Source organism: Salvelinus sp. IW2-2015, linkage group LG4q.2 (genome assembly GCF_002910315.2).
Source record: "Salvelinus sp. IW2-2015 linkage group LG4q.2, ASM291031v2, whole genome shotgun sequence".
Classification (NCBI taxonomy): Eukaryota; Metazoa; Chordata; class Actinopteri; order Salmoniformes; family Salmonidae; genus Salvelinus; species Salvelinus sp. IW2-2015.
In genome coordinates, this window is record NC_036843.1 from 8,974,171 (window position 1) to 9,000,353 (window position 26,183).

General features: G+C 40.7%; 1 protein-coding gene across 2 annotated transcripts in view; it reads right to left on the reverse strand.

The window, feature by feature from the left end:
* Positions 1-26,183, reverse strand: part of LOC111963247 (formin-like) — a 182,731-nt gene that overhangs the window by 70,627 nt on the left and 85,921 nt on the right. For both annotated transcript variants that reach the window (XM_023986557.2, XM_070443352.1), the window contains 6 exons: positions 23,799-23,860; positions 23,062-23,150; positions 21,844-21,973; positions 21,617-21,763; positions 21,478-21,537; positions 21,256-21,376 (listed from right to left, as the gene is read on the reverse strand). In XM_023986557.2, the coding sequence (XP_023842325.1) occupies positions 21,256-21,376; positions 21,478-21,537; positions 21,617-21,763; positions 21,844-21,973; positions 23,062-23,150; positions 23,799-23,860 (609 nt within the window). The remainder of the gene's footprint in view (positions 1-21,255; positions 21,377-21,477; positions 21,538-21,616; positions 21,764-21,843; positions 21,974-23,061; positions 23,151-23,798; positions 23,861-26,183) is intronic.

Sequence of the window (26,183 nt, forward strand, 5' to 3'; positions counted from 1 at the left end):
CTTGTTAAACTGTTACTGTAATAAACAAGTGTAACTGATAGCTGACTTAAACTGATAAGCTATGTACACTGTTAAACGGTATACTAGCTGTACTGTACTACGAGACGTAATAGCTACTGACTCGTAATAACACTGTGAATGTATACTACTGTTGACACTGTAATTAATACTGTAAAGGTGAATAATCACACTGTTTAAACTTGTATATACTACTTTAAGCTGTAATACTACGTGTACATGATACTATTGTTAAACCGTAATGAAGCACCACTGTTAAACGTAAACTACTTGTTAAACTGTACATGACTACGTCGTTAAACAAAGGGAATGACACACGTGTTAACGAAAACGTACTGTTTGTAAACTGTAATACTACTGTTAAAACGTATACTTACTTGTAAACTTGAAATACACACATGTTAAACCTGTATGATACTGACTGTTAAACCTGTAATGACGACTACTGTTAACTGCGGCTAACTAGTACACCTGTAAATCTTGATCGTTAAACTACAATAGACCTGGTTACGGTATACTAGTAGACCTGAATACTACTGTTAAACTGTAAAACTACTGTTAAACGGTATATAGCGACGAACTGTTAAACTTGATAATATACTACTGTTAAACGCGTCAAGATACATACTGTTTAACAACTTGTAATACTAAACTGTTTAAACTGTAAATATGACACTGTTAAACGGTAAGTACTACATGTTAAAACTGTAATACAACCAACTTGTTAAAAGAACTATTAATACTACTGTTAAACTTTGTATACTACTGTTAAATCGGTAATACACACTAGTTAAACTGTAGATTACTACTGATAAACTGTAAACTCACTGGTTACAACGCGGTAATACACACTGTTAAACTGTTAATACTACTGTTACACTGGAATATCAATACTGTTAAACGGTAAAGTACACACTGGTTAAACTGTGAATACCTACTTGTTAAACCTGTCTAAGACTACTGAGGCGGTCAATACTACTGTTAAAACTGTTAATACTGACTGTTACACTGTAATACTACTGTTAAACGGCGAATACCACACTGTTAAACTGGTACATAGACTGTTACACTGTAATACATACTGTTAAACGGTTAATACACATTGTTAAACTGTGATACTACTGTTAAACTGTGAATACTACAGTTACATGTAATACTACTGTTAAACTGTAATACACACTGGTTAACGGTAATACTTACTGTCTTAAACTGTTAATAACTACTGTTAAACGGTAAACATACTGTTAAGAACTGTAATACTACTGTTAAACGGTAATGACTACTGTAAACGGTAAACTACTGATTAATGTTAAACAAGAACGTAATAACTACTGTTAAACGGTAATACACACTGTCTAAACTGTAATAGCTACTGTTAAACGGTAATAATCTACTGTTAAACTCGAATAACACTAACGTTGAATATTATAAACGACTATACTAACTGTTAACTGTAAAACTACTGTTAAAACGGCTAGATACACACTGTTAAACTGTAATCTACTAAACTGATAATTGCTAAACGGTAACTACACTTTAACGAACTGTTAAAACTCGTAATACTACTGTTAAAACCTGAAATTACAACTCGTTAAACGTAATACTACTGTTAGCACGGTAATAATACACTGCTTAAACTGTAATACTACTGTTAAACTTATAACAGCACTGATAAACTATAATAACACTGTTAAACTGTAAATACTACTGTGTAAAATATGTATACACCAGACTGTTACACTTGTATTAACTACTGTTAAACTTTAATACTACTGTTTAAAACGGTAATACACAACAATGTTAAACATGGGTAATACTACTGTTACACTGTAATAACTAACTGTTAAACGGTAAACTAATACTACTGTTTAAACTGTAATACTACTGTTAACGTAATACTACTGGTAAACGGTAATACTAAAGTTAAACTGGTAATACTACTGTTAAACTGTAGATTACACGACTGTATAGATACACACTGGCATATAGCTACTGTTAAACTGTAATATACTGTTAAACGGTAACTAGAACAAACATGTTAAACGGTAATACTACGTCCTTGAAAAACTGTAAACTTACTGTTAAAACGGTAATACCCACTGTTAAAACTGTAAAACTACTGTTAAACCCGGTAATAAACTGACTGTAATACTGTATACATTACTGTTAAACTGTAATATACACTGTTGAACCGGTAATACTACTGTTACACGGTAATACAACACTGATTAAACGGTAATACTACTCCCGTTTACAATACACACTGTTAAACTGTTATAAACTAAACTGTTAAACTGTAAATTACTACTAGTTAAAATGTAATACCACATCTTAAACTGTATTACTTACTGTTAAAAACTGTAATACTAGGCTGTTAAACCGGTCATACAGCACTGTTAAAAACTGTAATATAATGGTACAACTGGTTTAATTAATACTGTACTAAACGGTAATACACATGTTAAACTGTATACTACTGTTAAACTGTAAATACTACTGTTAAATTGTAATACACACTGTAAACTGTGATTACTACTGTATAACTGTGCAATTACTCTGTTAATACGGTAATACACACTGTTAAACTGTAATTACTACTGTTACACTGAATAATCTGTTAAACGGTAATACACACTGTTAAACTGTAATACTACTGTTAAACTGTAATGTACTACTGTTACACTGTAAACTACTAGTTAAACGAATACAACTGTTAAACTGTAATAACTACTGTAAAACTGTAATACTACTGTAAACGGTATACACACTGTTAAACTGTAATACTACTGTTAAACTGTAATACTACTGTTTACACTGTAATACTACTGTTACACTGTATACCTTACTGTTAAACTGTAATACTACTGTTAAACCGGTAATATCACTGTTAAACGGGTAATACACACTGTTAAACGGTGTAATACTACGGTTAAAACGGTAAATACACCACTGTTAAACTGTAATACTACTGTTACACTGTAATACTACTTTAAAGTTGTAAAATGAACACTGTTTACAGCTCGTAATTATACTACTGTTACACGGGTAAATTCACTACGTTACAACTTGTAATTACTTACTGTTAAAACTGTATGTTACTACTGTTAAAAAACGGTAATACTCACTGTGTAAACGTAATACACACTGTTTAAAACGGTAACTACTGTTAAACGTAATTCCACACTGTTAAACTGTAATACCACTGTTTAAACGGTCGTTTAACAGTGTGTATTACCGTTTAACAGTAGTATTACAGTGTAACAGTAGTATTACAGTCCTTAACAGTAGTATTACGTTTTAACAGTAGTATTACGTTAACAGTAGTATTACCAGTTTTAACATGTGTATTACGTTTAACAGTATTATTTACAGTGTAACAGTAGTATTACAGTTTAACAGTGTGTATTACCGTTTAACAGTAGTATTTACAGTTTAACAGTTAGTAATACAGTTTAATCAGTGTGTATTACCATTTAACAGTAGTATTTACAGTTTAACAGTAGTATTATAGTTTTAACAGTGTGTATTACAGTTTAACATAGTATTACCGTTTAACAGTGTATAGTTTACAGTTTTAACAGTAGTATTACACGTTTAACAGGTAGTATTACAGTTTAACAGTAGTTAGTATTACATGTTTAACAGTGTCTGTATTTACGTTTAACAGTAGTTTTACAGTTTAACAGTTAGTATTAGCGAATACGTGTATTACCGTTTAAAGTGTCTATTACCGTTTACAGTAGTATTACAGTTTAACAGTAGTATTACAGTTTAACAGTGTGTATTTACAAGTTTAACAGTTAGTATTACAGGTTTAACAGTGAGTACATTTACAGTTGTTTAACAGTGTGTATTACCGTTTAACCAGTATTATTACAGTGTAACAGTAAGTATTTACAGGTTTAACATGTGTATTACCGTTTAACAGTAAGTAGTATTACAGTTTAACAGTTAGATAAAATGACTCCCCACTCTTAACAGTGGTCCATATCCCCTAGTGTCAACCACCTTCTAATATCAGTCACAGAGTGATATTAAACAGATAGCCATGAGCGGGTAGATACAGCAGCAGTGAGTGAGTGAAGTGTATAGGATAACATGTCCTTTCACCGATATTGATCAGGATTCTTAACTATATTGTTCTAATTACAGAGCCCAATGAGCATCACTATAGTTTTAAGCAGTGTATGATATTTACTCACTGAGAGAAAAATTCTTACCCATTAGCTTACAGTGTTTAACATGTGCAGTTAGGAACTAGCTTTCCCGTGGTTTCTGATCCTCATCCTTAAAGAGCAGTAGTGTCTTCTACATCTACCCTGTCGTTTCCGCCCAGGAAATCAATCGGTGGTTGTATTTACCGTTATTAACAGGCTAACCGTTATGTACCAGCCATATACAACACAGTAGTGCAATTTACGTTCTCGATACTGAACATCACGTGAGTTCTCAATTACCGTGTGCGTAGCCTGTAACTCGAGAATGATCATGTGTTAGAGCGCGTATTTAAGCGAGGTTGGTACTATTACTGTTTCACAGTACAGCTTGTTACAGCCATTGACGTGAATGTAACCAGTATAGGTATTACATGGGGGTATATAAACAGTGCATGTATCTACAACTTGTGAAAGCGAGTCACAGATAATTACCAGTTTGAGCTAACTAGTTGAGGTGTCATCAGTAGTGTGAGCAGGCAGGGTATTACAGAGATAGATAACAGTGTAAATATAATTACAAGATGACATTGTAACTTTAGTTTATTACTAGTCTCTCAGTAGTGCATAGTACTACCGTATGGCAACTCGTTCGTTAGGGAATTATTACTCATGCTATATAACAAGGTTACCGATTTTAGATAACGAAGCATTTTTTAATCGAGTGATGGTATGAATGCGGGCTGTTTACTGAGGATTTTTCAGCTCTCAGTCAGTTATTACAAGTTTAACAGTAGTTCCAACGTTGTAGTAAAGTATAGAGAGAGTGTTTAACATGATAAATTCCAACTAGCTATTGGAGCAGGCTCTTGTTACAGAGTGCTGTAAATTTATACTCCACTTAACGCGAGCTGTGGGATATAACGTGGGCCAAATCTCCCCATTGCTGTCTTGGCTAAAACTATGTATCTGTATTGACCGCGTGTGGTATGAGACAGTAGCGTAATATTAATCCACAGTGGTGCTGCATTTTTAACTCCACGATTTAGCTCAATGTGACACGAGAGTTAGTGTCAAGCTGTGATGTTTGTGATTGTATACTCGTCTTTGAACCATGCTAGTATTAGCTCTAGTTGTAAGATACTCTCCGTGTGTCTTGTTGTATCTTACCGGGATGTTTAACTCCTCAGAGGTTTACAGTTTAAACAGTAGTACATACCAGGGGGGGGTTTTAAGCAGTAGTTGTGCGTTGATAACCGTATTGCACTTGGCTGTGTAACCTATCCGCTAATACCTACAGTTTAACAGTAGCGCCATCTAGAGGCAAGTGCATTTTTCGAGTAAATGACATTGTGGTGCGTGTGTCAAAAGGTTTGTATTAGTCGAGAATGGTGGTAACGCTCATTTATCTACAAGTGCCTTTTAAGGCGAGTGTAAGATTAAATTACCTGGGCTAGTTTAACGTGATCGAGGTGTGTCTTACTCGGTGACAGTGCAATGCGTATACACGCAGTTACGCCGCGAGTGAATGTTACAGGCTTCCATTTTTAATCCTAGTAAGTAGCTCCTGATCTGCTCGTCCCTTCTCTATAGACTCAGAGATCATTTTGCAGTAAAGTTTCTGTGGCTAATTTTACCAGTATAGACAGTATTGTGATTACATGGTGAGGTAGGGTCCTTAACAAATAAAAGGCTATTTGCTTGTTGTCAAGACAGATATGCTCTCTTTTTTTAGGGTTTACTCTTTGTTTAGTACAAGTTCTAACCAGATGTAGCTTGTTAGTTAACACTGTGTTTAGAAAGAAACAGTAAGGTAATGTAAGCAGGGTTGAAACCTGCAGTCTTTTCTTATTTAGAGTATAGCTAACTGTAGTTTTGGAGCGAGAAGAAATGGTGTAATTAGCCATTGTAACTCATAGTCTGACAACAGCAAATGGTATTATTACAGTTAACAGTAGCTATTATAGTAACCAATAATGATGTGGTGATAAATAGATTTTACCAGGTATTAGTCTTTCAACAAGTTACGTATTATCCGACATTATAACTCTAGAATCTTGTGGCACCTGAGCTCACTTAACTCAGCCTAAAATTTATATCCTTAGCTACTCTCGCCAAATTTAAACTTACTCGTCACGTAGCTATATACCGTCATTTAAACAGTAGGCTAATTCTACGAGAAATTACATCAGTGTATCGAGAATGGTACTCTCCGTGCTTTAATCCAGTTTATTTTACTATGTTGAACTCCGCGATAGTAGTTATTAACAAGCAAACTGACTATCCTGAATCCTGTCTAGAATCAACAAGTAACCTACTTTAGTCTTACCGAAAATAAGCACACTCTCCTCCAGGTCTTAATTGTGGCGGACTTACACCTCAGTAAGTTGTTGTTGAGAACATAATTATTCGTGGTCAACGCCGATATAGGATCTAATCTGTTTAAAGCCTACGTACTGTAGATTATCAGGTTTAATAATCAGGTAAGCTATTATCATGCTTTAATTAAACATATATAATATACTCGCGAGCCTAACAGTAGTTAGTCTATTATCAGGTGGTGAGCGTGGGGGGCGCTTTAAGAAGATATACCGCGATAATTAACCTCTAGTAGTTATTACCCTGTGTGCGTGAACAGTAGTATTACAGTTTAACAGTCTCATATACTGAAAAACGTTTTAACCAGTGTGAGGCCTCCCTGTAGGTGCTCTCTCAACCGCTCTAACAGTAGTCTTAGTACAGGTTAACAGTAAGTTATTACCGTTTAACAGTGTGTATTTACCGTTTTAACCTATAAGTATTACCGCAACTGCTATATACCAATAGTATCTAACACTGCTATGTTCAACTAGTTGAATGTGTGATCTAACAGAGGCTTGCACCGTGTTGGCAATTCACCGCGCACTGCTTATGCTGTTAACGATGCTAAAATGTGGACCTATACCCAGGTGCATCACGACGTACAACAGCTCTCTAGGTATTTAACAGTTCTAATTTAACAGTGGCCATGTTACTTATTACTGCGCTTTACACAGTAGTATTAACCAGTCATACTCAACACAGTCAGTATTACAGTGCTTTTAACAGCAGTGTTATTTTACCGCTTTATCATGTGTATTTACCGTTTTACCACCAGTATGTATTACAGTTTACAGTAGTATTACAGTTTGAGCAGTGTTGATTAGCGCGAGAGTTTTAACTCAGAATAGTATTATGGCAGCATGAACAGTAGTATAAGTTAACAGTAGTATTACCAGTTCTAACAAGTGTGTATTACGTTTGTAACAAGCTACGTTTTAACTCAGCTTTAACAGTAAGTCATAGCGTTTAACAGCTAGTGACTTTATCACGGCTTTTAAACAGTGTCTATTACCGTTTAACAGTGAGCTAGTTACGAGTTATAACAGTAGCATTACATTTTAAACCAGGTGTGCTAATTACCGTTTAATTCGAGTAGTCAATTTACATGATTTAACATATAGTATTACCGTTTAACAGTGTATTACCGTTTAACAGTTAGTATTACAGTTAACTAGTAGTAGGCGTAAACTAGTAGTAAAGTTTAACAGTGTGTTTACCGTTAACAGTATTATCTGTACAGCATCTGTAACAGTAGTTATGTACACGTTTAAGGCAGTGCTGTATTAACCGTTTAACAGTAGTATTACAGGTTGAGACGAGTCACTATTACAAGTTTTAACAGTGTATACGGTAATTACCATTTGTATACACAGGTACAGTAGAACTTTAACGAGATTATCCCAGTAATGTATATAACTAATTAACAGTAGTATAAACCAGCTGGTACAGTATATTACAGTTTAACAGTAATATTACAGGTTTAACTAGTGATGGTATTACCGGTTAAAGGTTGTACTAACGTGTATTAGCGTTAACGAGTAGTATTACCTTACAGGTCATTCGTTTAACAGTAGTATTACAGTGAACGTAGCATTTACAGTTACATGTGTAACGTTCTAAAGTAGGTCATACAGTTAATGTCCCAGAGTTCATCACGTAACAGTAGTAGTACGATTACAGTATTAGTAACAGTAGATTACAGTAACGTGCTGTTTACCGTATCCATATTATAAGTGTAGCAGAGTTTAGACCAGTTACACACTCAGTGTGATATTACGGTCTGACGTTTAGTAAACAGGTAAATTGTATGTAATTAAGGCTTCAGTTTACAAGAATTAGAGTGTTATTACATGGATTACAGTTGTAACAGTAGTATTACAGTTAACTACAGTTGTACGCTAGATTCTCAGTTGAGACTGTAGTTTATCTACTTCGTATTAACAGTTAGACAGTTTCATAGCTATTACGTTTAACTAGTATATCGTGCATTATTACCGTTTAACAGTAGTATTACCGTTTAACAGTAGTATTACAGTTTAACCAGTAGTATTACAGCTTTAACAGTGTGTATTACCGTTTAACAGTAGTATTACAGTTTAACAGTATAGATTTACCGTTTTTAACAGTGTGTATTACCGTTTAACAGTAGTATTACAGTGTAACAGTAGTATTACAGTTTAACAGTAGTATTACAGTTTAACAGTGTGTATTACCGTTTAACAGTATTATTACAGTGTAACAGTAGTATTACAGTTTAACAGTGTGTATTACCGTTTAACAGTAGTATTACAGTGTAACAGTAGTATTACAGTTTAACAGTAGTATTACCGTTTAACAGTAGTATTACCGTTTAACAGTGTGTATTACCGTTTAACAGTAGTATTACAGTTGTAACAGTAGTATTACAGTTTAACAGTAGTATTACCGTTTAACAGTGTTGTATTACCGTTTAACAGTGTGTATTACCGTTAACAGTAGTATTACAGTGTAACAGTAGTATTACAGTTTAACAGTGTGTATTACCGTTTAACAGTAGTATTACAGTTTAACAGTAGTATTACAGTTTAACAGTAGTATTACAGTTTAACAGTGTGTATTACAGTTTAACAGTAGTATTACAGTTAACAGTGTGTATTACAGTTTAACAGTAGTATTACAGTGTAACAGTAGTATTGCCGTTAACAGTGTGTATTACCGTTTAACAGTAGTATTACAGTGTAACAGTAGTATTACAGTGAACAGTAGTATTACACTGTAACAGGCCAACTGAAGCCCGCTCTGCTCCCAGGGGCCTGTGTCTGTAAATATGTCCATGCTGTTCTCTAATGGCCAGTGAGTGTTCATCTGGGCTCTCTGTGCCCAAATAACCATATCAGTTTCCCTGTGGGCACAGCAGCAGGAGAGAGAGAGAGAGGAGAGAAGGGAAAGAGAGGGTGAGGGAGGGAGGAGAGAGAGAGAAAGAGAGGGACTTCACTTGAGGCTCTTCTTTCAGAGGAAAAAACTCTGTCGCAAAAGACTGCCACAAGGGTTGCTTTCATATCGTGACCTGTATTAACCAGTTAACTGCTGAGGCACAGTATCAAATAGCAGAGCCAGCAGTTTCGAAGGATTGTGTTTGACACCCTGTGTTCACGTCATGGTCTGACCAGAAGCCGACAGCACTGCTACCGTCAGCGTTGTTTGTACTGTCTGGCTTTCTGTCCAGTCACCAGGTCACAGGGGACCTGTCTCCCACCACAGACACAATGCTGCATGCTGGGAGACAGACAGAAGCTCCCTACCATTTCCAGCCAGGGTCAGCCCACATACAGACAGTGGATTCAGCATTATTGTGGAAAGTGACTGATATCTATGTGTAAATCAAGATAAAATGTATCTTAATTTACAGAATTACTCATCATGAACTGGAAGCAATACATGAAATGCCCACACATATTCTCAGGGAAATGCCCACACATGTAGAGGGATCTAGTTCAAAAGCTTAACATCTGTGATGTCCATGCAGGTTTATTTGGGTTTAGAGTGGTGATATAAGACAGATATGATGGCAGGATGATTTGATGGCCATATTCTCAAGGGTTGCCAGACACAAACTGCTTGTTGTTCATACTGTAGTAAGGCATGGATCCATAAAGTCTACAGAGTTTGTACACAGGAAGCACGCCCACTACATGCTGTCTGTAGGGACACTGGGCTAGCTGGTATGCCAGATGATTGCATCATATAAGGTATGTTACTGTACTGTAATATGGGGAAGGGGCTAACATGAAAAGACAGAGTCTGACTTCTGCTCCGAGACATGGCAAACGCGGTTAGTCAAGCTTGTCACTTTGATGTAATGAATGAACCATGAATTCCTSCACATTAACCAATGGCTTGCCCAAAGCTACAGGGAAATGTTAGGACATCAAGACAATGCCACATTATTCTGTAGACCCTGGGATGTTTGGAAAACAAAACATTGTACACACAAACTGTCTTGGATAATCATGGAGCTCTACATACTTGACTGCCATATAGAAAAGGTCTAYGTTCTCAATGTTCTACTGCTAAAACTCACTTCAATTAAATGCACTTTATTTCTAAGCATCACTGACAATTAAAAAAAACTCCTACAGACATACATACACGACATAKTATTTTTGTCCATCAAGCATGAATGTTTTGGAAACTATTTTCTCGTCGGAAGAGAGAGGTTAGTCTTGTCCGTGATCTGGCCTGACAGATCAGTGTTATTTACGCCAGGCGCTGGATCATTTCCCATCAGCTCTAAAGCACAATTCTATCTCTAATCCACAATTATATAGAATCCCAGTGCACTGTCAGCCTCCCAGCTTCCACCTCCCTCCCATCCAGGCAAGAGCCCTGCTATAACCTAGGCTACATGGGGCCAGCCAGGAGGCTTATTGTAAAGGTACAGTAAGACACTGCTCCTCCCTCTAAGATAAATCTATCTCTATCAGCCTGGACAAATCCAGAATCCAACCCTGGCCAACCTCGTACAGAGCCTATCTGAGAACACAATGCTGACATACTGTGTACACACAGCCCTGGAAACTAATAATTGTTGTAAGACACAGTTCTCCAAGGTTCAGGGAGTCAGCTAGAGTGCACCACTGGGCTCTGTTCTGCTGTAAGGGAATGCTTGGGAGGTCATAGTTTGAGGAAATCATACAAAATGTATATAGACAGTGCATTTGTAAAGTATTCAGACCCCTTGACTTTTTCCACATTTTGTTACATTACAGCCTCAATCTAAAGAGTATTATTTTTTTTAATCCTCAGAAATCTACACACAATACCCCATAATAACAAAACAAAAACAGGTTTTTAGAAATCTTTGCAAATGTTCTAAAACTAAAAAATCACATTGACATGACTATTCAGACCCTTTACTCAGTACTTTGTTGAATCACCTTTGGCAGCGATTACAGCCTTGAGTCTTCTTGGGTATGACGCTACAAGTTTGGCACACCTGTGTTTGGGAAGTTTCTCCCATTCCTCTCTGCATATCCTCTCAAGCTCTGTCAGGTTTTCAGGTCTCTCCAGAGATGTTCGATCGGCTTCAAGTCCAGGCTCTGGCTAGGCCACTCAAAGACATTCAGAGACTTGTTCCGAAGCCACTCCTGTGTTGTCTTGGCTGTGTGTTTAGGGTCGCTGTCCTGTTGGAAGGTGAACCTTCGCCCMMMGTCTGAGGTCCTGAGCGCTCTGGAGCAGGTTGTCATCAAGGATCTCTCTGTACTTTGCTCCATTCAACTTTGCCTCATCCCCACAGCATGATGCTGCCACCACCATGCTTCAACGTAGGGGTGGTGCCAGGTTTCCTCCAGACGTGACGCTTGGCATTTATGCCAAAGAGTTCAATCTTGGTTTCATCAGATCAGAGAATCTTGTTTCTCATGGTTTGAGTCTTTAGGTGACTTTTGGCAAACTCCAATCGGGCTGTCATGTGACTTTTACTGAGGAGTGGCTTCCGTCTGTCCACTCTACCATAAAGGCCTAATTGCTGGAGTTCTGCAGAGATGGTTGTCCTTCTGGAAGGTTCTCCCATCTCCACAGCGGAACTMTAGAGCTCTGTCAGAGTGACCATCATGTACTTGGTCACCTCCCTGACCAAGGCCCTTCTCCCCGATTGCTCAGTTTGGCTGGGCGGCCAACTCTAGGAAAAGTCTTGGTGGTTCTAAACTTCTTCCATTTAAGAATGGTGGAAGCCACTGTGTTCTTGAGGACATTCAATGATGCAGAAATGTTTTGGTACCCTTCCCCAGAACACAATCCTGTCTCGGAGCTCTACTGACAATTCCTTCGACCTCATGGCTTGGTTTTGCTGTGAAATGCACTGTCAACTGTGGGAACTTATATAGACAGGTGTGTTCCTTTCCAAATCGTGTCTAATCAATTGAATTTACCAGAGGTGGACTCCAATGACGTTGTGATGATTAAAAGAAACAGGATGCACCTGAGCACCTTTATATTTTTAAAACATTTGCAAARAAATCTACAAACCTGTTTTCACAGTCATTATTGGGCATTGTGTGTAGACTAATGAGGGAAAAAAGTATTTAATAAATTTTAGAATAACAAAATATATATACAGTACCAGTCAAAAGTTTGGACACACCTACTCATTCAAGGGATTTTCTTTACTTTTCTATTTTCTACATTGTAAAATAATAGTGAAGAYATCAAAACTATGAAATAACATATACGGAATCATGTAGTAATCAAAAAAGTGTTAAACAAATCAARATATATCATATATTTTAGATTCTTCAAATAGCCACCCTTTGCCTTGACGACAGCTTTGTGCACCCTTGGCATTCTCTCAACCAGCTTCATGAGGTAGTCACTTGGAATCCATTTCAATTAACAGGTGTGCCTTGTTAAAAGTTAATTTGTGGAATTTCTTTCCCTCCTTTAATAATAATAAAAAAAAAAACTTTATCTCCCCAATTTCGTGGTATCAAGTGGGTAGTTACAGTCTCATCACTGCAACTCCTGTACGGACTCTGGAGAGGTGAAGGTCGAGAGCCATACGTCCTCCGAAACACAACCCAACCAAGCCGCACTGCTTCTTGACACAATGCCCACTTAACAAGGAAGCCAGCTGCACCAATGTGTCGGAGGAAACACTGTACACCTGGCCACCGTGTCAGCGTGCACTGTACCTGGCCCGCCACAGGAGTCGCTAGTGCGCGATGGGACAAGGACATCCCTGCCGGCCAAACCCTCCCCTAACCCGGACGACGCTGGGCCAATTGTGACCCAACCCATGGGTCTCCCGRTCGCGGCCGGCTGTGACAGAGCCTGGACTCGAACACAGAATCTCTAGTGGCACAGCTAGCACTGTGATGCAGTGCCTTAGACCACTGCGCCACTCGGGAGGCCTGGAATTTCTTTCCTTCTTATTAATGCGTTTGAGCTAGTCAGTTGTGTTGTGACAAGKTAGGGGTKGTATACAGAARAYAGCCCTATTTGGTAAAAKACCAAGTSCATATTATGGCAAGAACAGCTCAAATAAGCAAAGAGAAAYGACAGTCCATCATTAYTTTAAGACATGAAGGTCAGTCAATCCGGAAAMTTTCWAAAACTTTGACAGTTTCTTCAAGTGCAGTCGCAAAAACCATCAAGAGCTAAAATGAAACTGTTTCGCATGAGGACCGCCACAGGAAAGGAAGACCCAGAGTTACCTCTGCTACAGAGGATAAGTTCATTAGAGTTAACTGCACCTCAGATTGCAGCCCAAATAAATGCTTCACAGAGTTCAAGTGACAGACACATCTCAACATCAACTGTTCAGAGAAGACTGCTTGAATCAGGCTTTTATCCTTTCTAGCCCCGGGGTTCCGCTAGCGGAACACCCACAACATTCCACTGAAAAGGCAGCGCGTGAAATTCAAAAATATATTTTTTTAAATATTTAACTTTCACACATTAACAAGTCCAATACAGCAAATGAAAGATAAACATCTTGTTAATCTACCCATGGTGTCCGATTTCAAAAATGATTTACAGTGAAAGCACAACATATAATTATGTTAGGTCAGAGCCAAGTCAAAAACACACACAGCCATCTTTTCAGCCAACAATAGGAGTTAGAAAAAGCAGAAATATAGTTAAAATGAATCACTAACCTTCGATTATCTTCATCAGATGACAGTCATAGGACATCATGTTATACATGTATTGTGTGTTTTGTTCGATAATGTGCATATATATGTTAAAACAAATCTCAGTTTACATTGGCGCGTTACGTGCAGTAATGTTTTGATTCCAAAACATCCGGTCATTTTGCAGAAATACTCATAATAAACATTGATAAAAGATGCAAGTGTTATTCACAAAATTAAAGATAAACTTATCCTCTATGCAACCGCTGTGTCAGATTTCAAAATAAACTTTACGGAAAAATAATTATCTGAGAACGGCGCTCAGAGCACAATCCAGCCAAAGAAATAGTCGCCATTTTGGCGTCAACAGAAGCTACAAAAACACTATAAATATGCACTTACCTTCGAATAACTTCATCAGAAGGCACTTCCAGGATTCCCAGTTCGACAGAAATGACTGAAAAGTTCCATAAAGCCCATCATTTAGCCACTTGTTGTTARCATGTTCAGCCCACGAATYCATTTTCATGACGCACGAACAATCCCTCCAGACAAAAACTCAAAAAGTTCCGTTACAGGTCATAGAAACAGGTCAAATGATGTTTGCAATCCATATTTAGTATGTGTTTTACATTAATCATCAATCAGGATCCAAACTGAGAATTTCATTGTCTGAAGAAAGAGCATTGGAACGAGCGCTCTCTCTTGCTCGCGCGCAAAACGAGACTGAGATTTCTGACGACCACTYACTAAAATAGCTCCTATGAGCCCCTCCTTTATAGTAGAATCATAAGACTAAAATCTAAAGACGGTGACATCTAGTGGAAGCCCTAGGAAGTGTTTGCTTTTCCATAACTAGAATGGGTATCATTTGGCACTGTTTTGAAAATCGAGTTCTCACTTCCTGTGTGGAAGTCTTCTCAGGTTTTTGTCTGCCAAATGAGTTCTGTTCTACTTACAGACATAATTCAAACAGTTTTAGAAACTTCAGAGTGTTTCCTATACAATAGTAATAATAATATGCATGTATTACCTTCTGGGGCAGAGTAGGAGGAAATTCCGTTTGGGTACGCAATTCGTTCAAAGTGGAAACACCGCCCCCTGTCCATAAYAGGTTTTAAGTTCAAATTGCTGCAAAGAAACCACTACTAAAGGACACCAATAAGAATAAGAGATTTGCTTGGGCCAAGAAACACRAGCTAATCAAATCAAATCAAATGTATTTGTCACATACATGTGTTTAGCAAATGTTATTGCGGGTATAGCAAATTGCTTGTGTTTCTAGTTCCAACAGTGCAGTAATATCTAACAAGTAATATCTAACAATACACACAATCTAAAGTAAAGGAATGGAATTAAGAGCATATAAATATTTGGATGAGCAATGTCAGAGCAGCATAGACTAAGATACAGTAGAATAGGACAGAWTACAGTATATRCATATGAGATGAGTAATGCAAAACATGTAAACATTATTAAAGTGACTAGTGTTCCAATTATTAAAGTGGCCAGTGATTTCAAGTCTATGTATAGGGCAGCAGCCTCTAATGTGCTAGTAATGGCTATTTAATGGTCTGATGGCCTTGAGATAGAAGCTGTTTTCAGTCTCTCKGTCCCAGCTTTGATGCAGCTGTACTGACCCTGCCTTCTGGATGATAGCGGGGTGAACAGGCGTGGCTCACAGTGGTTGTTGTCCTTGATGATCTTTTTGGCCTTCCTGTGACAACGGGTGCTATAGGTGTCCTGGAGGGCAGGTAGTTTGCCCCCRATTATGCATTGGGCAGACCACACCACCCTCTGGATTGCCCTGCGGTTGTGGGAGGTGTAGTTGCCATACCAGGCGSTGATACAGTCCGACAGAAAGCTCTCTATTGGCAATCTGTAAAAGTTTGTGAGGATTTTAGCTGCCAAGCCATTTCAGTTTGTCAGTGATGTGTACGCTGAGGAACTTGAAGCTTTCCACCTTCTCCAGTGCGGTCCCGTCGACAGGGATAGGGGGTGCTCCCTCTGCTGTTTCCTGAAGTCCACAATCAGCTCCTTTGTTTTGTTGATGTTGGATGAGAGGTTATTTTCCTGGCACCCAGGGCCCTCACCTCCTCCCTGTAGGCTGTCTCGTCATTGTTGGAAATCAGGCCTGCTACTGTTGTGTCATCTGCAAACTTGATGATTGAGTTGGAGGCGTGCGTGGCCACGCAGTCATGGGTGAACAGGGAGTACAGCACGCATCCTTGTGGGGCCCAAGTGTTGAGGATCAGCGAAGTGGAGGTGTTGTTCCTACCTTCACCACCTGGGTGYGGCCCGTCAGGAAGTCCAGGCCCCAGTTGCACAGGACGGGGTTCAGACCTAGGGACTCAAGCTTAATGATGAGCTTGAAGGGTACAATGGTGTTGGTCTGTTGAGGCGGTAAGCAAATTGAAATGGGTCTAGCGTGACAGGTAAGGTAGAGGGGATATGATCCTTTACTAGTCTCTCAAAGCACTTCATGATGACAGAAGTGAGTGCCTTGCGCGATAGTCATTTAGTTCCGTTACCTTTGCTTTCTTGGGTACAGGAACAATGGTGGACATCTTGAAGCATGTGGGGACAACAGACTAGAGTAGGGAGAGATTGAATATGTCCATAAACACTCCAGCCAGCTGGTCTGCGAATGCTCTGAGGACGCGGCTAGGGATGCCGTCTGGGCTGGCAGCTTAACACGCTTAAATGTCTTACTCACGTCGGCCATGGAGAAGGAGAGCCCACAGTCCTTGGTAGCGGGCCGCGTCGGTGGCACTGTGTTATCCTCAAAACGGGCGAAGAAGGTGTTTAGCATGAAACACGATGTCGGTGTCGCCACGTGGCTGCTTTTCCCTTTATAGTCCGTGATTGTCTGTAGACCCTGCCACATACGTCTCGTGTCTGAGCCGTTGAATTGCGACTCCACTTTGTCTCTAAACTGCCGTTTTGCCTGTTTGATTGCCTTACGGAGGGAATAACTACACTGTTTGTATTCAGCCATATTCCCAGTCACCTTGCCATGGTTAAATGCGATGGTTCGCACTTTCAGTTTTGCATGAATGCTGCCATCTATCCACGGTTTCTGGTTAGGGTAGGTTTTAATAGTCACATTGGGTAAAACATCTCCTATACACTTCCTGATAAACTCAGTGACTGTGTCAGTATATTCGTCTATGTTGTTCTCGGAGGCTACCCGGAACATATCCCAGTTCGCGTGACCAAAACAATCTTGAAGTGTGGATTCCGATTGGTCAGACCAGCGTTGAATAGTCCTTAGCACGGGTACTTCCAGTTTGAGTTTCTGCCTATAGGAAGGGAGGAGCAAAATCGAGTCGTGTTCAGATTTGCCGAAGGGAGGGCGGGGGAGGGCCTTGTAGGCATCCTGGAAGTTGGAGTAGCAGTGGTCAAGTGTTTTAGCAGAGTGAGTACTACAGTCAATGTGTTGATAAAACATTGGTAATGTTTTCCTCAAATTTGCTTTGTTAAAATCCCCAGCTACAATAAATGCCGCCTCAAGATATGTGGTTTCCATTTTGCATAAAGTCCAGTGAAGTTCTTTGAGGGCCGTCGTGGTATCGGCTTGAGGGGGAATATACACGGCTGTGACTATAACCGAAGATAATTATTTGATTGTGAGGTATTCCAGGTCGGGTGAACAAAAGGACTTGAGTTCCTGTATGTTATCACAACACCATGAGCAATTAATCATGAAACATACACCCCCACCCTTCTTCTTCCCAGAGAGATATTTATTCCTGTCTGTGCGATTAACTGAGAAACCAACTGGCTGAACGGACTCAGACGTTCAGATGTTTCTGTGAAACAGAGTATGTTACAATCCCTGATGTCTCTCTGGAAGGAAATCCTTGCCCTGAGCTCGTCAACTTTAATATCCAGAGACTGAACATTAGCGAGTAATATACTCGGAAGCTATATCCAGAAGTTATTCCAGAGTTTATGTAATAACACAAAACATTTCCTGGGCTAATAATGTAAGAAATAACACATAAAAAACAAAATAATGCAATGTCCGAGGTAGACTATCATTTGTTTTTCAAAAGGACAATGACCCAACACACCTCCAGGCTGTKTAAGGGCTATCTGACCAAGAAGGAGCGTTATGGAGTGCTGCATCAGATGACCTGGCCTCCACAATCACCCAACCTCAACCCAATGGAGATGGTTTGGGAAGAGTTGGACTGCAGAGTGAAGGAAAAGCAACCAACAAGTGCTCAGCATATGTGGGAACTCCTTCAAGACTGCTGGAAAAGCATTCATCATGAAGCTGGTTGAGAGAATGCAAAGAGTGTGCAAACCTGTCATCAAGGCAAAGGGTGGCTACTTTGAAGAATCTCAAATATAAAATATATTTTGATTTGTTTAAMAWWTTTTGGTTACTCCATGATTCTATGTGTGTTATTTCATAGTTTTGATGTCTTCACTATTATTCTACAATGTAGAAAATAGTAAAAATAAAGAAAAACCCTGGAATGAGTATGTGTGTCCAAAGTTTTGACTAATTGTAATATTTTCCACCAAGTGCTCCAACCAGGGGAGAGGGGGATTAGAAATGATGCAGGTAATGTTATTTGATAGACTTAAATTCTAAATGTAGTAATTTAATAGATTACCTACCCCCTTTTTTAAAAAACAAAATATGTATTCTCTACCCTCTGCATGTTCCCTGCATCTTGCGCCTTTCTTTCAGCAAGCTGAGGAGACTATATTTAACTGTTATGTGGGGAGGAGAGGTGGCAGTACTCTACCCCAACGACTCCACACATGGAATTCCAACCGGAGCCTCTGTCRTAAAACAGGCTTCAGGGTAAAGGCCTTGCCTCGACCTGACATTAAGGGGCATTTAAAGTAAAGACACTGTCTGATTTGCCATGGTGATGAATGCCTAACCCCTCACAGGCCTTCTGTGAAACACTAAACTCCCCTGGGCAGCAAATGAGCTCTGACTGTTCTATTTTATTTGATACTATTTCATTCAGTAGCGTCCTTGCCTCACTGTCCACCCCAATTACCCAGCAGTTAAAGAGAGCTTTACGTGGCCGTGGCCTCCGCTAGCCCTGATGGGAGGAAAGGTCCCTCTCTGTCCCCACATAAATCCTTGGGACTGGGTGAACTAAGGATACTCTCCAGGAACATCTACATGTACTGTAGCCCCCAAAGGGACAGGCACCTCTCTGGACACATAGAAAGGGACAGGCACCTCTGTGGACACATAGAAAGGGACAGGCACCTCTGTGGACACATAGAAAGAGACAGGAAACTCTGTGGACACTAAGAAAGGGACAGGCACCTCTCTGGACTGATAGAAAGGGACAGGCACCTCTGTGGACACATAGAAAGGGACAGGCACCTCTCTGGACTGATAGAAAGGACAGGGCACCTCTCTGGACTGATAGAAAGGGACAGGCACCTCTGTGGACACTAAGAAAGGACAGGCCCTTCTCTGGACTGATAGAAAGGGACAGGCACCTCTGTGGACACTAAGAAAGGGACAGGCACCTCTCTGGACTGATAGAAAGGGACAGGCACCTCTGTGGACACATATAACTGAAAGCCTCAGAAGACACTAGAGAAAACACAGTGCAACATGCAGGTATTAGTCTACAGTAGCATTGCTCCTTGTGCAGGAGAGAAGGGGTGGATGGATCCTAGCACTCCCCCCCCATCCCCAGAAAGAGACCCAGAGAGAGGTCATCACCTYCTGCCCAAACAGGAAGGCAGATCAAATGAGGATCATGTTTCTGCACRGTGGAGTGGAGGAGAGGGCAGCCACCAGGCCATGGAGTCTGACCTGCTCCCGTGCATCGTCTCGGACCAGACACGCACATACATACATCTGCTTGGCTACTTAGGAGAGCCTCACTCTGGGGAAGAGCGATATGGAGAGAGAAATATATAGCCTGAACATCCCTGAACCTTACCAAGGCATCAAAGAGGAGGGCAAAACAGGAGTCATCATGAGGCTCCCCAGCCCTGCTAATCTCCTCTCCTTTCAGCAGTACACTCTCTACAATGTGTTAGACACAATTAAGATGTGAATGGAAGTCATCTGATATAATTAATACCATTTGGTTTCTTTAGGGTGGTTTATAATAGTGCAGCATAAATATTTATTCCTGGCGGCTGGCGGGGAGGATAAAAATGGGAGTCATAGGTGGACCTCACCAAACACTGAGAATTCACGCTCACTGCTCCCTGCCAATACCCCGAGGACTCCCGGGTGAGACTGTAACATTTTTTTTCCTGCAGTAGAGATCAAATAAGAGGGCCCTTATGTTACATTTATTGTGTTTAAGTCTTCCATTTTTCCTAATAAATGAGTGACAGCTTGAGGTGGGTCTGGGGCTCTTTTGTAGACTCTTAGTATTTTTCCCCCAGGTCAGAGAGGATCAGGGTTTAACAGCAATCTGCACTAGGAGGGGAGAGTGGAGAGCATATCTAATTGCTTTCATATGCCATATTATTGGTTGATTTAAATAATCACAGACACCAGGGCGCTGGGGGTGCCATGCCTTTAACCCCCGGATGGCCCAGCGGACCACTGACTGACTGGCTGGCTGGCTGAGTCCCTGGCTAACTGACTAGCTGCCTGGCGAACTGGGCGGACCATGCCAGCGAGCACCGAGCCCCTGATACCAGCCACATGAACACGTTTCTCATGAGAGTGTTGCTCGTTTACTGACTAGCTGCCTGGCGAACTGGGCAGACCATGCCGGCGAGCAACGAGCCCCTGATACCAGCCACATGAACACGTTACCCATGAGAGTGTTGCACGTTTACTGCATTCCCACCCGGCTTTCGTATCATCTGTAAACGTTTCAGAGAGATAGTCTTGCTTTGGCCAATATGAAGACACTGACAGTTCTCACATAAGAGCAGAGAGCATGTTCAGGGCTGGGGGATATTCAGGAGTGATGATGTCATGCCTGTTAAGGAAAAGGTGCTTCAGAGCGTCTGAGATCCTGAATCTACCCTGAAACACGGGAGAAGACAGAATCTACAATAAGGATCCTACTACATATAGGTCAGGATGCCTCTCTGCATGCCTGGTGGTGTTCTGTGAGTTGATTATAAAAGAGTGAAATAACACATCTTACCAGTCAGGTCTCTCTTCAGCTTCCTCATGTCCTTTGTGAGGTCTTCAAACTTGACCTGAGCGGCCAGGAAGAAATCCTGTGGTTCAGGAAGTGGGAATGCACTCTTGTCTGTTCCTGCGTRCTGTAAACCAACAAACAACCCATAAATGACAAAACATGAGGAAAAACCAGAAGTCGTTAGCTTTTAGTCCATTGTAGATAATGTGTTCATAAATATTGTACCTCGTCGAAATTGCGCAGATAGTATGCAACCACATAATCCACCAGACTGATACGATTGTCCTAAAAGATACAAAGGTCAGATAGGAAGTATACTGTAGATAAAACCAGTATAATACGTGTTCATGTATGATGAGTGTACCCTGCTCTTGACGTCCTTCAGTTTGGGCAGGATCTCCAGACCAAAGCCATCAGCTTGACCTCGCGTCCTGTTGCCTCCGTTCATGTAGTTCCCAAAGGCTAGGACCAGCCCCATCACATCCTTCACACTGCTACAGTCTAGCAGATCCTGACACACACACATACACGGTCAGCATGTTATAAGCTCATACAATAACAAACCAAGATTGAAGTCATGTCCAGTCTTACTTTGCTCACGGTGGAGACTATTTCTACTTTGCGGTGGATGGAGGACATGGAGTCGAGGAAGATAGACTGGAATATGATGCAGTGGGACCGGCCAGAGAAGTCTGGAATCTGGGAGAGTTCATACAAGAACCTGCACAAGAGGAAATAATGTGTTATGACAAAATTAAACAAAATGTCCAACAGGAAGAACTATTTTTAATCCTTGGCTGCGCTGCTTCCACACACACACGGCTGAGTCAGTATGGCTTTTAACTAGCAGCTGATAGTCATGAGTCGTCCTGCTCTGATAGTTTGATAGGTCCAGGGTCAACTGAAGGAGGGCCAAAGCGCTGATTGATCAAAGGGAGCATCAGGCCGACTCATGTAAACAGGGACATATCCGAGGAGAGCAGTAATATCCTGTGGGATCAGGCTGCTGATGGAGGCAGACACTGAGTGGGTATGACTCACAGTCTAGTGACAGCTCTGTTCAAACATGGCCCTCAACCCCACAGTGACAAGTCATTAACAGGCCAGCTACGTTTAACCCCCATGGGAGAGACGCCTCTCTGAGAGCCAGCAGCCGTCTAACTCTCTTGTTCACTCAGAGACACACGTGTGGACACAAGCACGCACGCACGCACGCACGCACACACACACACACACACACACACACACACACACACACACACACACACACACACTGAGTAAAGAACATCAAACATGCAACACACACGCAAACATGCACGTGTTTCGAGTCAGTCAGACAGCTATGGAGCTTTCAGATCATGGAGGTTGCAAATAGACCAGGAACAAATATTTACAGTCTGAGTAACAATAAGGAGCTTGGTTTATTTACTTATTAAAAGAGAAATAAACACAAAATTGATGCCACCTTTTCTAAGTTATGTTTATGTTAAATATCTCCCTATAATGGTTTGGCTCTAAAGAACCACTCGATATGACGAGTGAGCCTCAGGCTACCAAAGACCAAAGTGTTTCATAATCAAACTGTTTGTCTCTGGCTGTACACATTAGAAACCACATGATGCCTTTCTAAAAAAAACTCTCAGCCAAAATCAAAGTAGCCTCTGAAATTGTGTTGACGTGTTGAATTCACAGGAGGGGATGGCTTTCTGTGTGTATGAGGTTGTAGTTCTCTGACTGCAGTAGAAGTCAGGGTCCAGTGTTCTACTACCCATCTCCCTGAACCCTTGGGTGCTGGAGAAGTACTCATACTGTTCAGGCTTGTCCAGTAGCTTCACCTCATCCTCCTTGGATGTTTCATAGTGTTTTTTGATCTTCTCCAGCTCGTCACTAGTGGCCCTCTGTGATCACACACAAACAGGACAGGTTAGAGGACAACATTAAAGCTGTAACAATGAACGATTTAGACATAGTCAACGCAAAACAAGACAGAATAGCAATAGACAAATGTTGAGTGTGACATCACTGAGAAATGAGCTGTAGGCTAGCAGATGTTATGGAGCACTGGTGTAGTTTAACAAAAGCATGCGGAGAAAAATACTTMATGGCCCAGTSTGGTSAAAAACGTGATTTTCCTGTGTTTTATATATATTTCCACACTATGAAGTTGGAATAATAGTATGAAATGGTGAACATGAGGATAATGCCCTTTTCGTGTAAGAGCTGTTTGAAAAGACGACAGGAAATTGTTGCCTGTTTTGGTGGTAAATTAGTTAATAGACCAATTAGAAAGAGAGTTCAAACCTCTCTGCCAATAAGATCTAATTTTCAGATTTCCCCTCCCTACTCAGACCACTCACAGACAGTCATTGCAGAATTAWTTTTGACCATTTTAATTGAAAACAATCACAGTAAGGAACTTAATTGTTACTATAAATTATTTGATATTGTGATAAAAACAGCTGCCTTGGACCTTTAAAAAGGAGTTTGGCATCTCACATTTCTCTCATGCTGTTGGATGACTTTACAACACACTTCTGAATACTCACATTTTCATATAAAGCCTCGATGGTCTCCAAGTCCACCACAGAGTTATCCACAGTCAAAACAGCTGGAACAGTACATTCACTTATTAGAGGCATTCTCTTATAAAGATGAAATATGTTGGGCAAGCATGCTGTCTCAATTGCTTCCTGGGTTTGGAGCCCAACTTGTCAGAGAGGTTAAATGCATAGACATGCTATGTACAAAAGGATTGGATAGCAACTAAACACTAGCATATTTCAGATGCTAACATACACATCACAGATCATCTTCACGCCCCTGTTGTGTTCGTTTCATGTTAATKAATTCTGTGTTCCCGGTCCAAAACGACCGCCCCATTATAGCTGATTATGAATCCATAAAAATACATATATTATCACCTAATGTTGTGTTAGATGTTTTTACCAACTTACGTTCTTGTGAACATTACAAGTTTTGAACTTCTATTTGCTATTTWTGGCCTGTAGGCCTCATTGACCTGAGCTCATACAACTCGTTTTTGAGTAAAAAAAGCATAATGTATGGATTATTTTGACTATAACAAATACTCAGATGAAACATATCGTGCTATTTATCACAGAATACACAGAATACACCAATGTCATGATCAAAGATATGATCAAGAGCCTCACATACAGTATATTGTCTGGTCATTGTGCTGCCACAGATTGAATTGTGAGCCTCAAGGCCTCAAAAAAGCTTTATATACCAGAGCTGCGAGAAAAGTTCTATATATTATTGAAACTATGTTGCAATTGTTTGTGAGAATGCCAACAGGCGTGGTTCCTGTGGGGGAAAGATTCTATTGGGGAAAGGTTCCTGTGCAGGTGGCCATGGAAGCCAAGAAGGGGAGTGAGGTGTGTGTGTGTGTTCAAACACACATGCATGTGGGGGTCTGGGAGAGGAAGTGTGTCCATCTGATGAATGGGCATGTGCCTGAACTCAATTTTATACACTAATTATAGTCTCACCCATTCATTTGTAATGACTGGTCATTTTTGACTGGGAACACCACAGGTGTACAAATGGTAAATAAAACACCCAAAATGTTATGAGAATCATCAAAATGTATTTTGTGTGTTCAGATGCCCTGTGTGGACAAAGTCATGGAACCTTATGACAGTCAGATTAAATGAACTACATTTTTCAGAGAGAAAACTTGTAAATCGGTCCAATTCGACCAAAACACAGCAGGAGGGTTAACTATCTACTTTAAATACATAATACTCATGTCTATTATTTTGTTAAGTCATTTAACATTAGACAACTTTTGAGGTCTGACATGTCTGACAAACTTTGATTTTGGAGTGAACTATCACTTTAAAGTGAGTGAATGAGAGTATTAGGGAGTGGTGGGCTATCTGGGAGTGTGGTCAGTCAGGACAGGGCAGCTGTGGTGTCAGAGCAGAGCAAAGCAGTGCCCAGAGCCCACCTCACACGGGGGCTCTCCTCTCAGGCCGACATACAGAGGACTAAGCCTATAGGCCACGGGTCACAGGAGAGAGCCTGTAACTGTTTAACCCCAGGACCTGTAGCCAGAACCACCACAGTCTCCAGTAATGATCTCTAAAGGGGGGCTGCATAGAGAGAGGAGGGGGGAGAGAGAGAGAGAGAGAGAGAGAGGAGAGAAAAAGAGAAAGTAAGTCTCTTATCAGCAAAAGAGAAAGAGAGTGTGAGAGAAAAAGTAAGAGATGGAGAGCTCTGCTCAGTGTCTCAGAGAGAGGAGTCACGGCTTTATGGCTGGGTGCAGGTCAGGGAGGAAAGGAGAGATCATAGGAGGGAGCAGACTGGGAGGGATGGCTCCTTGTCTCATAGCTGATATGGATCTGTGTGCTGTCAGTTGCAGACTGCAGAGCGACACCTGCTCTCAGATCAGCCTAGAACAGACCCAGTGTGAGTGGAAACAAGACCCTCTCCACACCACTGTAGCTGCGTCATGTCTCAGTCACATGACTAGCAAAGAGCACCAGTGAAGTCAAGCCAGAAGCACAAGACTGTACTGTATATAGCGACACCCTGGATTCATTATGACATGTCACCTTCTATCTCCACACAAGGCCTCCAAATCAGAAGAAAAAGATCTGCGTCCCAGAATCCAAGCATTCTTCCACTGACGTCCACAGCTTCCACAAGCCCCTACGACCAGCTGGGGCAGTAGAGCAGCCCTGGAGGCTGGATCAGAGTGGAGAGCAGCAGGCTGGAGAGCAGGCTGGAGATGGTGGCCATTTCCTACCTCTTATTAGAGTGGATTACTCAAGGCCTCAGCACGCCCGCCATGCAACCGTCAATCACACACCAAAGGAAGGCCGCAGTGCAGCACAGTGCTCTGAGCCAAGGGGGCCAGGGCCTGGATATCTCTCCACACCGGGAGATCAAAGGAACCCCGTCGC